The 16,711-nt window shown below is 40.8% G+C and overlaps 1 protein-coding gene across 1 annotated transcript in view; it reads right to left on the bottom strand.

Annotated features, from left to right (window-relative positions):
- The window catches only part of SEMA3C (semaphorin 3C), a 206,612-nt gene that overhangs the window by 51,958 nt on the left and 137,943 nt on the right, over positions 1 to 16,711 (bottom strand). Inside the window, exons 5-7 of the mRNA XM_040343452.1 lie at positions 9,754 to 9,873; positions 6,796 to 6,886; positions 41 to 160 (exon numbers count right to left, since the gene is read on the bottom strand). Of these exons, the coding sequence (XP_040199386.1) occupies positions 41 to 160; positions 6,796 to 6,886; positions 9,754 to 9,873 (331 nt within the window). The remainder of the gene's footprint in view (positions 1 to 40; positions 161 to 6,795; positions 6,887 to 9,753; positions 9,874 to 16,711) is intronic.

Raw genomic sequence — 16,711 nt, 5'->3', positions numbered from 1 at the left:
TTCCTTTAAAAAAAAAGAAAGAATTTGGAAAGGCACTTACCGCTTAACCACTTTGAATTATGCTGATCAGTTCGTACAGCATTACGTTTTGTTAAACTTCTAAATATAGCCGAGTCTGTACCCATAAAATCTATATACATTCCAGAAAACAGCTCTTCATCTATAAAATAAATAACAACTATGTCATTAGAAATTAAATGCCTGCATTCATTTGGAACTTGCATAGAAATATGGCTTGCACTTCCTCTGAATAATAACATAATTGGCACCACATATAGGGCCAGATTCACATACATTTGCGGCCGTGTAACATAACCCGTTTACGTTACACCGCCGCAAGTTTCCAGTTTTAGTGCCCGATCCACAAAGCACTTACCTGGAAACTTGCGGCGGTGTATCGTAAATATGTCCGGCGTAAGGCGGGCCAATTCAAATGGGCGTGTGCCATTTAAATTAGGCGCGCTCCCGCGCCGGACCTACTGCGCATGCTCCGTTTCGCAATTCCCGTTGTGCTTTGCGCGCAGTGACGTAATTTTTTCGAACGGCGACCTGCGTAGCGTAATTCCGTATTCCCGGATGGCTTACGCAAACGACGTTAATTTTTAAATTTCGACGCGGGAACGACGGCCATACTTTATACAGCAATACGATTGCTGTGTAAAGTTAAGGCAGGTCAAATAACGACTAACTTTGCGACGAGAAACTAGACTAGCGGCGACGTAGCGAACGTGAAAATCCGTCGTGAATCGCCGTAACTCCTAATTTGCATACCCGACACTGGTTTACGATGCAAACTCCCCCCAGCGGCGGCCGCGGTACTGCATCCTAAGATCCGACAGTGTAAAACAATTACACCTGTCGGATCTTATGGATATCTATGCGTAACTGGTTCTATGAATCAGTCGCATAGATAGAAACAGAGATACGACGGCGTATCAGAGATACGCCGTCGTAATTCTTTTGTGAATCTGGCCCATAGTTCCTGACAATTCAATGTCAAATACATTGTTTTATCAAAGAATCATCAATTGATATTTCTGTTATTTTACAGATTTCTGGAGATAGTAACAAACAAAAACAGCAACTTCTATCTATGAGAATCTATCCTTATTTTATTTCTTTTTTAGTCACGTTGTATTGATGATAATTTGTTTTCTAACATAATATGCATCCGTCAAGTTTTTGGTCCACCTGGCATTACTTGTATGATAAACACAAGACATTTTATGTGAGTTACCTTCAGAGAAGCCTTGGAAAATGTAAAGTGTTATTTTACTATAGAATATGACAAAAAGGTAACATTGATAATATTTTATGATGTGTGTGTGTGATGCTCAAGACATCTGGCACTTTCCTCAAGCAATTAGTGTTTTTAATGGTTTGTCTGAACTTCTGCACCAATGTTCAATCCAGGAATAATATATCAATCAGGCTCGAAATCTTAACATAATATCACATGTCTGTGAACTGATATGTTATTTGTTCCAAATGCAATTTATTCTGTTATCACAAATTTTATTTTCATCCATGTCTTTTCTACGTCAATTTATAGTAACCCTTAATTTACTATTCAATAAAGAGTATTCATTTACATTCAGTGTCCCATAAACTGGTTTTCTTCTAACCTTCAGCGGGGTTAAAGAAAGGTTAAAGGTATAAATAAGTGTCCATTGCCCATAGGTTTTTTTGGCTATTAGAGTTAAAAGAATAATAAAAAACACCCCATTTGGCAATTTGTCTGATTCTTGCTTATGATCTCATTGTCTAGGATTGAATCTTGCTATCCAAAATTGTCCATGAACTCTTAGGTGCCAAACTAAATATTTTCTCAGATGAAGGTAGCATTCTAACCTGTCCCAGTAAACTGGTGACAGGTCCAGTGGACATCTTTCTCATTTACAGTAACTTCATCTTCATTGATGAAGACATGTAGTGTAGGATAGCTAAAGAGAGAAGATCCAACCTGATGTACATTTTGACCTTTCTAATTTTTTTTAACCAATGTTTTTGGGTCCCTCATCACAGTTCACAAAGTTAATGTACAAACTTAAAGTGTATCCAAAGCCCAAAAATGTTTTGTTTTGGGTAGATTAGGGAGAGGATCGAATCCCTGCTAGGTTTGTATTTATGTTTCAAATATTTTTAATGCTGTCCCTACCATATAGATTTTCCTTCTGTACTTGCCCTGGTATACACTGTCACGGGAGAGGTAGAATCTAATATTTCGAGTTGTCATCAGAACAGAAATAGAGAGGACATCTTCTTTTATGTACAATTAAGCCAATGACAACTATCTAAGAGCAGATTTCATCTTACTTCCTATTGTTTGTAAAGGACAGCAAGTGAAGGGAAATATGCAAGAAAAAAACCTGATAGGGGTTTGATGATTCCCTACTAAAAAGTTTGGGATTTAGATATAAGTTATCTTACATAAAGTCACAATACCACCTCCACTTTCTGTGGACAGCTTTGAGTAACCTAACATTGTTGGCTGATGTTCAAGAAAGGAAGGGTAACCCCTGGAAGTTACTGTGAAGGACTTTTTACCTATATGCTTCAGGTTAATCCTCCCTGCTTGTTTAAGGCTGTTAATGGTATTTGCCCTTCTGCAGCCAGTCCTGTTTCAAATATTAATTGTTCTTGCCCTGTGTTTACTGGTTACTGTGTTTAGATAAGTGGCTCATGTTAATTATGCTGATTGCTTCATTGTGGTAATTATCTCTCTATATGCGGAGCCGAACCGGCTAGATACTGATTAGTTCAAAGAAATATCTTTATTTCAAGGGAGCTGTATTGAAGACCCCCCACTGTGTAAGGGGGGGCGGAGATTTGTCATTGTAACAGTTGTAACCACATATAAGCTCTGGTTTTTACTATTAAAAGTCTGTGTTGTTCCAGCCTTAAGCCTTGCCTCATGTATGGATGCTTCTGTGATGTTCTTGTATGGAGAGGAGGGAATGCTTGATGGGGATATCATACCAATACCGTCACAAATTGGTTGGCAGCAGCGGGATTTTCCCTTCTACTCTCCTTTACACCAGGATTCCAAGCAGACACTGGGAACAGTGAATGGAAGGCTGCTACACCCTGCTTAAAAGAACTACTGGAAGTTCGTGGAAGGATTGCTAGCAACAAAACCAAGCGGGTCATCATAGCAGAATTAATGGAGCTAGACCAGGAGGACGGGATTGCAGCAACGCCAGCAGTACAAGAGATGGAGACACCAGTGATTCAAGAGGAGGAATCACCAGCCAACAAGCTAATGAGAGAGAAGCTAGCGTGGTTCGGCCCGAACCCAACGCCGGATGTGGTGCTGAAAGTGATGGACCTGTTAGCGAAGGAGGATAAACACATAAGAGACGCAGAACTACAGGAGGCTAAACAAATAAGAGACGCAGAGCTACAGAAGGATAAACAAATAAGAGATGCAGAGCTACAGTTAAAACTGGCAGCAGTCCAACAAGCAGCCGCACATTCTCCAAACAGTGAGTACAGCACAGCAGACGCAAGGAAGATTCCGTTTAGCGCTTTTAAAGCTTTTGATGAAAAGGACGGTGAGATTGATAACTACATGGCGGATTTTGAGCGACAATGTAACCTGCACCGAATCGCTAGAAGAGAGTGGGTTGCAATATTGTCAGGCAAACTGTCAGGCAAAGCTTCTGATGCTTTCCGGACCGTGCCAGATCAGGATATCCATAGCTACGCCAGGGTTAAAGAAGTGCTCCTGGCTCATTATGCAGTAACCCCAGAGTCCCACCGACAGAAGTTCAGGGACTCACACAAAACCACGAAAGACTCTTACGCGGAATGGGCATGCCAGTTATCCCTGTCGGCCTCTAACTGGGTTAACAGCAGCCAGGCCACCACCGCAGAGGACATTTTGCAACTAATGCTCCTGGAGCAATTTTACAATCACATCCAGATGGACGTCAAAGATTGGGTGAGAGATCGCAGGCCCATGACTCTACCAGAGGCCGCGAAGTTGGCGGATGAATATGCGGATACTCGCAAGACAAACCAGGTCACACCACGGGTACAACCTCCACGACCAACAGCGCCCTCACACCCACCAGCCGCTAGATACCAACCGCCTAACAGACCGATGACATCTAGCCCTCGCTACCCACGCCAGGAGGACAACGAACAACGCTGCTTCCGGTGCAAACAGTTGGGTCACTTCAAGCAGAATTGCCCCATGAATGACAACACCAGGTCAAATTGGTCTCAACCTGGGTACCGCCCACCAGCAGCAGCCCATTGTGTAGACTCGGCTAGGGATCCCCAGGAGCTGGGTCAGGAAGAACCATTGGGCACCCCTTACGAAGCCCTCATGGTACAATCTGTTATTACGGACAACAGGGAACACCATTGTCAGCTGGTCATGGGCGACAGCCATGAGCCGGAGGGACCTTGGAGGGAGCTGGGCAGAAAGAGGCACCGCCAGCTACCCTCCAAGAAGAAGAGGTCCTGGAAGTCATATAACCAGCGGACCTGGGAGGAGAAGAAGCGACTGGAGGAGATGGAATCGCAGCGGGCGCCCCAGATGCGGGCCGAGATGTTCGCCAAGGGCCCACCGGTGGCCCCTTACACCACCACCCAGTTCCTGATGATGAAGGACCACGTGGAAAGCCTGCAGGACATGAGCAAGCAGGATCTGATCCGTGAGTACATAGAGCTGGAGGAGTGCATAAGCCGCATGGAGGAGGAGAACAACCACCTGAGGTCACAGCGGGCTGACCCCCCCAGGCTCCATGAACTGGAGATGGAGCTGGAGAAGCTCAAAGAGGAGAACCGGCGGCTGCGGAGGGAGCAGGGGGTGGCTGACCTTATGGGGCTCTGAGTCCCCTCCCCCCCACCCCCGGACTCTGAACACCAGTGCTACAGCATTTCAACAAATATAACTTTTCCTTTTTATGAATCTCCTGTGATTGTCACTTCAGAGCCATAACCTGCCCCTCCCATGGCGGGACACCTAGACGGCGGCGCACAGACCCATTCGCCGTCTTCACACTGACTTCTGGTGACTCTGCAGATCGCACAAAGACTTGGGGACTGACCGGCGTGTGATCTGACGACCCGGTGACATACCTAAGTCGGAAGCAGTTGCCAAGGGAGGTCAGTCACGCCAAACGGAGTTAACCTCGGACTAAAAGCTCTGAACCCGTCAACCCTACTGGACCAGGGAAGGTCCAACCGGGTTTGCCGGAGCAGGGAGAAAAAGGGGGGCCATTGTGAAGGACTTTTTACCTATATGCTTCAGGTTAATCCTCCCTGCTTGTTTAAGGCTGTTAATGGTATTTGCCCTTCTGCAACCAGTCCTGTTTCAAATGTTAATTGTTCTAGCCCTGTGTTTACTGGTTACTGTGATTAGATAAGTGGCTCATGTTAATTATGCTGATTGCTTCATTGTGGTAATTATCTCTCTATATGCGGAGCCGAACCGGCTAGATACTGATTAGTTCAAAGAAATATCTTTATTTCAAGGGAGCTGTATTGAAGACCCCCCACTGTGTAAGGGGGGCGGAGATTTGTCATTGTAACAGTTGTAACCACATATAAGCTCTGGTTTTTACTATTAAAAGTCTGTGTTGTTCCAGCCTTAAGCCTTGCCTCATGTATGGATGCTTCTGTGATGTTCTTGTATGGAGAGGAGGGAATGCTTGACGGGGATATCATACCAATACCGTCACAGTTACTATCTATGGTTTCCCACTGCAATGAATGGAGTGGCAACCTCAGCCTGGACTCCAGCCAGGCCACGCCCCAAATGTGTTTCTTTTCGCCCCCAGAGCCTAGTCATGGGGATTGTTGTCTGATTTACTTTTACATTATGTCCCAGAGAAACAGCAGGAAGTGAAAGGAAATGTATTTACAGTGAGGGGAAACCAGCCCTCAACAACTGTGACCAGAACAGGAATCTCCATTAGAAGATGTACCCTCTTTTCCCATTCAGGTTACAACTATAACTACTTGGCGACTATAACTATTTGGATTTTACAAAACTTTCTGTCTCAGTGGTATAGTTACCAGGACATAAGGAAAGGTAAATCTCTCCAGCTGAGACAAAAACACAATAAAACCTCATAGGGGATTTAGAGTGACTCTATCAGCAAAGGGGAGACTCCAGATGGCAGTGAGGAAACTGGTATTTGACCCATCTGACCAGATAAATACCTACAGCTTCTGGGGACCAGTAAAGGGATGGCATTTCAACAAACAGGCCTCTGGAGAGGTAAGTACAGTGACTCTTTTGGTAGGCATATATTTCTGTACAAGTGACTCTGTGCTGACAGTGTCCCCTTCAAACTTGCACACTTTAACCAAAATTAAAACATTTTAGCCTATAAATAAGTTTTAATACCAGATAAAAACATACAAAAACATTACATTTACAGAATGCCAGTTCAGCTCTTATTAAGTACCTGTAAAATGCTAAGTTGTTGATAAGATACCGTAAGTAAATAATATTCAATACTGAAATTCTTTACTCGAATTTAACAAAAGAAATTCATACTAGTTATCAAATGGTGCAAGTTGGATGTCAACGTCAGTAAAAGGCAAAATTTACAATGCAAATGCATAACTTTGTGGTAAGCCTTTAACACTCTGAATCAATAAATAACCGCTTAGAAGGTTTTGCTGGAGTCCCTCACAGAAAAAATAAACAATATTTCAGACTTTAATAAATGAGATGTCTTTAATCCCTAGGAAGATTGCTCCAAACTAACTAGCAAGCGTCATTGACATGCTGCAGTAAACCGTGGCATAATATAAGAGTTAATTGATACTTACTGATCATAACAGACACAGTGTTTACTTTTGGGTTAAAAGAACAGCGGCCTTTTCCAGATTCATTTTTGGAATCAATTAAAAAAACACGATCCTGAAATGAAACTCATTTATATAAGTAAAAAGTAATATAACTTCTGTAACATATGTCTGGATAAAAAAATATCATTTTATATACCCATCTGCCTGATTTTCACAGCAAACTTTACTGCCATATAATGAATGTGCAGAAGTGAAAAATCCCTAGTGATTTAATGTCATTGACTAGCTACAATGTTTAATAGGTTCTCGCAATCAAATCTGCAGCACATGCTTTTAAATAGCCTTCTGTTCTTTAAATTATGAATAGTGTCTTTGATTTTAGTGTGACTGTGCAGAAAGAATGTTTCCTGTGACCTTTTGTAGAATACATTCTTGTGCTGTCAGACATGAACTAGTGTGGAGGACAGACTAGAAAATGTCTATCAACATATAATGAAGATCTGAAAACTGCCCAAAATATTGTCTGGGTTATATTTTCAATCGACAATTTTTTTTTTTTTTAAGTGGAGGACGTATTTATGCCTTGCTGCATCCATTACTATATGAGTAGTACTTCACATACAGTTATTTCAAATATTTAAATGTTAGGTCACAGTATCATTGTGAGAACAGAAGTTATTCGAAACTAAATTAGAACTGTATTTACTGAAATCAAGTACATTTCTATTTCCGACTCCTTCTCTCCAAACATTTATGTCCCAATTATTCAGCCTCCAACCATGTCAATGCACCAGCATCCTCCCAACAAACTTAACATCAAAACCATGACAATATTATATAAAGTGATTTTTAAGGATTTTTTAAATTATAAACATATCATACTTACCTGCTCCGTGTAATGGTTTCACATAGAGTAACCCTGATCCTCCTCTTCTGGGTTCTCCTGCCAGTGCTCCTGGCTTCTCTCCCCCCTCTGAGTTCCCCCATAGCAAGCCACGTGCTATGGGAACACTTGTTCAGGACCACTCCCAAGTAGCACTGTGTGTGTCCACTGACACACACAGCACGGTTTGTACACCCCCCCATTATATTCTCACTGGCTGTGATTGACAGCAGCAGGAGCCTATGGCTCCAACTGCTGCCTAGATCTCCTAAGAAGAGAGAGAGAGAGAGCTGCAGCTCCCAGGCACAGAGCTGGATCGAGATGTGGCTCAAGTAAGTATAGGGGGGGGGCTGCATACAGGAGGTTCTTTACCTCAATGCAGTAAAAAAAAACTTCTCCCTTTAAAACCCACTTTAAATCACCTGACACTCTTTGTAGCTTTACTACCATGTAATGCTCATATGATACAGGCAGCATTTTGGAAAATAGACAGTTGTCAAACAAAGGGAAGATCTTACAACAGGAGTTGCCAAGACACATACAAAATAAACATTAAGTGTCTCAGCTACATGTGATAACATACAAATATGTGTGATAACATACACAAAACAGTTAAAAAAAATAACAACCCTATGAAAAAACGACTTTATGGCCCCAACAACTATACACATAAAAAATAAAGAAAAAAAAATTTGGGAGGGAGGACGCAGACAAACTAAAATGCTTAGACTTCTTTTAAATAAATCCTCTCATTTATTAAGTACATCACTTTAAAAAAGGAAATGGAAAACTGGTGTAAATAGACAGATGAAAAAAATTATGGGGAAAAAAAAAGAATTTATGAAAAAAATACAATGGCAAAATAGAGGTATTATGACAAATTGGGACACCATTTCAATGAAACATCTTTCTCCAGTGGCCTTCTATTGAAAATATTGGATAACATTTGTGTTGAAATATTTGTAAAATATTTTTTTCAGAACTGTTTTAGCTGGGTCATGTTCCCCTAACTTAATAACAACCGATTGAGGAAACTTCCCATAGCAATTGTGCCCATTAATAGTGAAAAGCTCATCTCCAGGTAAATTTGGTCTAGAGGCCAAAAGTATGCCACCACTGAAAAGTGCTCATGTCACCCAGACAGTTATGGATGTAGACATCAGAAGAAAGACAGCCCCATTCTGCTATAGGAAGAAGAGAGGAAACACAGGACTTGGCAATTTATGTCATGATCAAAAATGTAGGTAAGTAATTGTAGCATATCATGCTGTGATCAGTTGTGTGTGTGTGGGGTAGATCATGGTGGTAAGCAGGGCTCAAGTCCTACAGGAACGCGTGGGAACGGAGTACCGGCACTTTTTTCACAGCAGGAACGCAGTTCCCTTTGCAGGACTAGAGCAGCCTCGAGCAGCCAAGCCGGCCGAGCCAATCCTTCACTAAGCGGCGATGCCCAGCTCGATTCGCTGTCAGGGGCAGGTGAACCTTAGTAATCCTTTATGCTACTGGCCGCTTGCTTAAAGTTCTTTCTAAATCCCACGATAACTGACCTCCGCAATGTCTCCTAGGAACAATGACAAAAGCTCCCAGGAGACATTGCGACATCAAGGAAATGACGGAATACTACCCGATGAATCCATATACAGGAATCCATATACAGGAAGCGGCCAGTAACATAAAGGATTACTAAGGTACAGTGGATCGGAAAAAAAAAACCATGCGGTTTTGTAATTATGCATATGAGCGTATCATTTTTTTTTTTGTTTTGGTGGATCTTGGGTGGGATTTCCCACACTTTGTTCCCCAGGACTAGACCCCTGGTGGTAAGAGTGTACCCAAACAGGAACTTAACACCTTTGTAAATTGGCTTTTAACTGTGTCCCACACTGACTCTGCGTGACATGTCACATTAGGAACCGCAGTCATCTCCTTGACTCTATGAAAGCTGTTGTCTCTCTTACACATTCTGAAATGTAATGACAACTGAAACTCATGTTACAGACAAAAGTAATGGGCTACAGATATTTTGGAGACACGTTGTACATTAAAAAGGAATCTGACACAGTGTTCGCTAATCTTAGTAACATCATGCAATGTACCTCAGATCTCCGGCCTCGGTTGACATATGTGCATATAGGACTGAAGGCTCCACTTCCACAAACATATAAGTGAGTTCGGTTGAAGCTCTGAATAACACGTACAAAATTACCACAGCCATGCTATGAAAAATAAAAAAAACATGTGTTAATCCATAAAAATGCTATGAAAGTCCTGACTTAGTAACAGCATATTATTATTTGTTCTACAAATATATTTAGTTATGTTCCCTATCTGGGTGACCCACCAATAATAATTAATACATAATTAATTTCCATTTTCATTTTTCTATTTCTTAACAGATAAAATACACTATAGATGTCATACACTTCCCTTTTGAATAAAAGCTCAGCAGATATTCAATCTGTCAAGGCTTCAGTGGAGTATTAGAAGAATGGTCGCCCCTGCCTTGCTGATACCAGCAGGTGACTTAAAAAGGGTATCTGAAACAAATTATGATAGGTAGCCCAATCAAATTAGAGTCTTCAACTCAGCTGATTTGCTTGTTTCTATTCTTGAATAATTGAAATCTCTCATTATACAATACTTTGCTTGCCGATCCTCTGCACCTTCTTTAACTTCATCATCTTTTTATATACATTTTTGTTATGTGTGCCACTTACCCTAATTTATAGTGATCTGGGAAACCAGGTGTAGAGCATATCCCCTTATGATTGTTTATTTTACATTTGATAGGTATTTAAAGTGTATTAAACCCCCCCCCCCCCCAACAAAAAAAACTGTATATTGCAGACCTTAGATGTAGTGGCTGCATTTGCTTTTTTTTTCATTTGCAACTGGTGATCCTGTCAATAACACGCTACCTGTCCTACAGTATGATTTTTTACTAACTGTACTATATCTATAGAGGGACATTGTTGCCACACTAGGAAAGGTAGTGTTTTAGGGCTACAGAACACCTCTTCATCACCTCATCTCCATAATATGGAATGAGTTGATCTATTGTCCACAGACAGAACAATGCTGATTGATAAGGCTTCATGTACACACATCCTACTTTGACCAACCGGGGTGGGAAAATGCAAAAAGTGCAAAATTTTGCACAATTTTGCTGCGGTTCTACTGCACTTTTATGGAGTTGAGTTTAGGAACTTTAGCAAAAAAATGCCAAAAGCTCCTAAACTCAATTTTTGGAGCTGCTAGTGTACATGAAGCCTATGGCCTCGTACACACGACCATTTTCCTCGGCAGAATCCATCAAGAAACTTGGTGGGAGAGATTTTTTGCCGAGGAAACCGGTCGTGTACATTTTTCATAGAGGAAACTGTCGAGGAACTTGTCGAGCCAAAAAGAGAGCATGTTCTCTTTTTCCTCGACGGGAATGGAGAAAATTGGCTCGTCGATTTCCTCAACAAGCCTAACAAGAACTCGACGAGGAAAACGATGTGTTTCGCCCGCTGAGTTCCTCGGTCGTGTGTACGAGGCCTAACAATGAAGTAGTGGCTAATTGCACAGGAAGTTAACAGCTTACTGGATTTCCATCGGGATTGACAAGTATTTTTTGCACTTAGCAAGTATAACAAAATGTTTTCAATATTTAAAATCCTAAAAGGGAATAATTTGAAGAAAGTTAATATTAAAGCTTTCCAACATTTTAAGGATAGCCCTGGTACCACCTAGCTGTTAGTAAATGCAAAGGAGATTTTACAGACACTGTGGTCAGCTTTACAATCCTGTCCGTGCTATTTCATTTTTAATTTAACTTCTGTAGAAACAATTATTAATTTTAATAGCGGCCTGTTCTGAAAAAATAAATTACAGAGGCTTTAAAGTGGTTGTAAACCCTTACATACTGTACATAGTAAAGTGACTGGCCTCAGGTGATACTCAGAGATTCAAAAAAAAAATCCTCCTACATAAATTGTACTACTACAGCCATTCAAAATTAAAGTAACATTATTACATAAGCTATGATAAAAAAGGCAATGGGTGTAGGGTGCTTCTGCTTGCAGCTGCATGCTACTCTGCATATGGTCAACAAATTAGCACATTACACATTCGACTAATAAACACTATTGTATGTGTTACTACTTATTTTTTAAGTGATTGTGAAAGCTGAGCATTTTTTACTAAAAATAATAAACATGTTATACTTATATGCCCTTTGCAATGTTATTACACAGAGGGGTGGCTTACCACCTCTTCTGGGGTCCCCCGCCTTTGCTGTCCCCTCCTCCTCTTCTGTAAGTGCCCCCATAGCAAGCCGGCTGCTGTGGGGGCATGTGTATGGGTACACTCCTGTCAATGGACACACACAGGACAGTGCTGTCCCCCCACTGCCCCCCTCCCCTCTATTTGATTGGCTGCTGCCACTGTGTCCTATGGGTACTGGAAGAGAGAAGAGAAGAGCTGCATAGCGCTGGATCGATAGGAAAGTACTTAACTACCTAACAGGTAAGTATTTAAGGGGAAAGCTAGTATTGTAAAAAAAATATTTACCTTTTTGCAGAGGATGTTTTAAAGTAAAACACCTTTTGCATTTTGAACCACTTTATGTTTGCAAGTCAACAAAAAATTGTCAGTTAAAAAACTGTGAACTTTTGTCTGTTTAGCATTTGTAATATAGCACCAATGTTAAAAAAAAACCCAATAAGAATGGAATAAAGGCTAACATTTTATTATGGAATAGAGACAATACTCGCTATTTACATTCCATCAGCTTATAACAGGTGCACTTTAAAATTATATTTTAAAAAAAATACTTTATATTTATATTGTGTCGGTGCCACAAAGTTTTACCATATTTATGTAGACAATAAAATGTAGCTTTTTCTGAATAGATGATTATCCCAGTATATTTTAGAATTTTGCATCAAATCCAGATGATTGCAAATTAAAACGTCTACTAGGTGTAATTTGTCAAAGTCTCACAGGCTTCAAGATAAACTGGTTTGTTTTTATGATCATTCACATAGTCGAACATGACATATTACACAATATATCAAAGGAATTATTCTGCTACATTTCACGTGGAATTTTATGATATAGCTAGGGAAGGAAATTAGACTCATATTGGCCAACTTTATACATAGATATTGTTCTTCATAATTAATTATCTGAAAACTTAAAGGGAACCTGTTTCAAACTGAAAAGCCTATTTGAGAAACCACAAGCTGAAGCTGCAACTCTCCAACTTCTAGGCTGCATACTAATTAAATTGAACTCATAGAGCTTCAGTGGGAATTACATAGCCTCCCAAAGCCAGAAGGTTTTTTTTTTTTTTAAGAGATATTACATGTTGGGTTTTTCACTGAAAAACCACATGCGTCTCATATACATAAAATCAAGTTTTTACTGCCTAACCTTCAAGGGCCAGTGCAGTGGTTTCCCAGCTCATGCTCCCTGTTGTTTGGAAAATCTTGCATATATGCATTAAGACTGGTCACACAGAGTAATCACTGTCTTACAAAGAAACAAGAGCTAAAATGCAATCAATTGTGGCTTAAATCCTTAAATGTGCTGGCTGCCTTATTTTTTTTATAAACTAGAAACATTTTTAGAAAATGCAGAAAATACCTGTTGTCCTTGCCAGAAATGCAATGTCCTTGTTACTTCCTGTGAATTGTACAGACGAATAGAGATGTGCATGACAGAAAAATGTGTTTTGTTTTGTTTCCATTAAAGGAGAAGTCCAGCCTGAGCTTTTTAGGCTGAGCTTCTCCTATGGGTCACAGGAGTGCAATTTGTTTTGCACTCCTGTGACCCGATTTACTTTTTTAGCAGGCCACTAGCCATTTGTGCTGCACTCTCAAAGAGACAGCTACACGTGCACCACCTTACAGAAGGGCCCCAACAAAAGCTGGCTAACACTAATATATAGGAGCCAAGTACTTCACAGTAGCCTCCAGGGGTACCCCTTAATCAGGCAGGAACACATACACCCACCTGCTATTGGGACTGTATGAACAGGACCCTTTTGTGCAGGACCCTTTTTGTTTTTCTGGGTTAGTTAATGCCGCTACATTAACTCTGTTGCACAGGTTATGACTTGGTTGAATGTTACTATAGTTCAGTTGATCGCCATCTTATGGGTTAGTCTTTACTTAGTACAGCATCTTTGAACCTGTTTGTTTGCCTGCATAATGATTTATACATTATTTAACTGCATTGCCTTAACATGTCTATTTAATCTACCACCAGTTGCTTGTGGCCTATTTACTGTGTAGTGTTATAGAGTGGTAGCATACTAACGCTTAAATTGATATTAAAGCCCAACTCCGGCAAAAAAAAGTTTTGCCCGCACTGTATGGGCCAACCGCTCATTTTGTCTAGGGGTGAGGAGAAAGCTTATACTTATCCGATCCTTCATTCCATTGGAAAACAGGCCTTCCCCACGATTAAAGATTCAATATTTTTTATAAAATAATAAACATGTTATACTTACCTGCTCTGTGCAATGGTATTGCACACAGCAGCCCCACTCCTCTTCCTCTGGGGTCCCATGCTGGTGCTCTTTGTGCCTCCTGGTGCCTCCTCTTCAGTGAGTGTCCCCATAGAAAGCCACTTCTATGGAGACATTCATGTAGGCTCGTTCCCCAACTGCCCTGTCTGCATATATTGACACAGACAATGCAGCTTGACCCCATCCCACCCACCCCCCCCATTCCCTTGTCACAGGATGGCCCTGCTGCTCTTGCTGGTTCGAGATCAGGCTTAGGTAAATATAAAGGGGACTGGGGGATGCTGCAGCACATAGGGTTTTTCATTTTATGCATTAGGTAAAAATCCTTAATGCTACTTTCACACTGAGCTGTGGTCGCATTAGCACTAAATTGCCGCGTGTTTTAGCTGCGTTTTAGCGCAGTTTAAGTGGCACTTTTCACCTTTCTTTCACCCCTGCTAGGGGCCAAAGAAGGGGTTAAAAGCGCCGTGTTGAGGCGCTTCTGAAGCATTTTTCTGGGGCTTTGGAAGAGCTGCACATTATTTTCAATGGGCAGGGCGTATACAGCGTTCCCAAACCGCCTCAAAGATGCTGCTTGAAGGACTTTTCCTAACATCCTGCAAGTGCACTACTCTGATAGAGATTTGGATGACAGATAGTTATCCTAAACTCAATGGCTCAAAAACAGAACTTCTCCTGTTTCACGCCAACCGAAAAAGACTTGCCACGACAACATGGACACCCCCGCCCATTTTGGGACAAACCATCACCCCTAGCACCAAAGTCAAAAGTCTTGGAGTCACTTTTGACTCCGACATGACAATGGATGCACAAATAAGTTCAGTAGTCAGCGGATCCCACCATCTGCTGCGTCTGCTACGAAGACTCATTCCCTTTATCCCAAAAGAAGACATAGCAGTCGTGGTGAGAACGATAATCAACTCCAGACTCGACTATGCAAACGCCCTTTACCTCGGACTCCCAAAATACCAAATCACTCGTCTACAAGTCATCCAGAACAAGGCGGCATGACTTGTAACAGGAAAAAACCCTGGGAATCAATCTCTCCCTCTCTTAGGTCCCTTAACTGGCTGCCCGTAAAAGACCGGATCACGTTCAAGGCACGAAAATGGATCCCTGAGACCGTTTAGCTGAAGCTACTGGGTACAACTGCATGGGTGGTGGGCAGTATGAGGGAACCAACTCAGATCTTGCCCAAAATGATTAGGGTGGATTTTAGATATTAATGGTAAAAGCAAAAAGAGTGAGTTGATGTGACATTAGTAGAGGTAGTGCTCAGTCCCCAATAGTGTGCACACAACAGAAAACAAAATGACCCATGGGACTTTTGCAGAGTCACATCGCAGACAACGAGAGTAAAATTTCTAAAGAATTTAATTGTGTATAAAAAGCATTAAGATGAATAGTTGGACATTAACATTGAACAGTGACTGAACTAAAGAGGATGATGTTTAGTGAATTGAGGTGCTACTAAGTATTTCTGAGCTCAAGAGGGAGCAGCACAGAGAGTTTGAGCTAAAGAAGGGGCATCCCAGAGGATTAAATATACCTTTGTTGAAAACTCCTCCCTTTTGTTATTCTAAAGAAATCTAATGGGAGTGGTTCCATAATTATCAATCAGGTGCTGCACCTACAAAGCTCTAATGAGGAAAATTGCAGGGTATGCATCCCTTTAGACATGATTTCCTATTAGGAGTATCTCACCAAAATGACATTTTTGTTGCAGGGGATGCCAAATATCTAAATTGTATCTTAGTGCAGACTTCTGGGAAAATCAATGAGCCAATCACACAAGCAGGAAATGACATATCTGGGGCGTGTTCTGTACACATTCTGTGTACAGAACACCTCCAGGTAGCCATATTGCATTGCATTTTACAGAAAATTAAAGAACTGCAGATTGGAAAGGAAAGGTAATTTGTAATAACATTCAATTACAATATAACTTGTGTTGCAATTGTATATGCTATATTATTTATATAATAATATTGCTATATTTTTATTTTTTTGTTTGCTATTTTTTGTTCCCCACGAAAGTGGAGTTACCCTTTAAATTCGTACTTTTTACATTTATTAAAACTTTTTGTAAAGATAAGCTATGCAATTGTGACTTTGATTTACAGTGTAAAAGAAGCATTTCATTGTTTTGAACTCAACCACTCACTTCAAATAAAATGTTAATCCAATATTCCGACAATGACTTACACATGAGAACTGACCCTGTCTTGTTGTTTCCTGCTCAACTACACAGTTTTGCATGCAAATACCACAGTTATGAGTTATTTGGCTTCTTAGGCCAGAATGTAACGTCAAACAAACTTGGCATACCGTTTTCACTGTTTTCAAAACACATTATTTTTTTATATGAATTAACACATGTGGAATTATACAACTGAAAATATATTTCATATTCTAGGTTCTTCAAAGTAGCCACCTTTTGCAGCAGACACATCTCTAGAACTGTTAAGAGGAGACTGTGTGAATCAGGCCTTCATGGTAGAATATCTGCTAGGAAACCACTGCTAAATAAAGGCAAC

The sequence above is a fragment of the Rana temporaria genome, chromosome 3 (genome assembly GCF_905171775.1).
Source record: "Rana temporaria chromosome 3, aRanTem1.1, whole genome shotgun sequence".
Lineage (NCBI taxonomy): Eukaryota > Metazoa > Chordata > Amphibia > Anura > Ranidae > Rana > Rana temporaria.
This window is presented reverse-complemented; position numbering and strand designations above follow the sequence as displayed.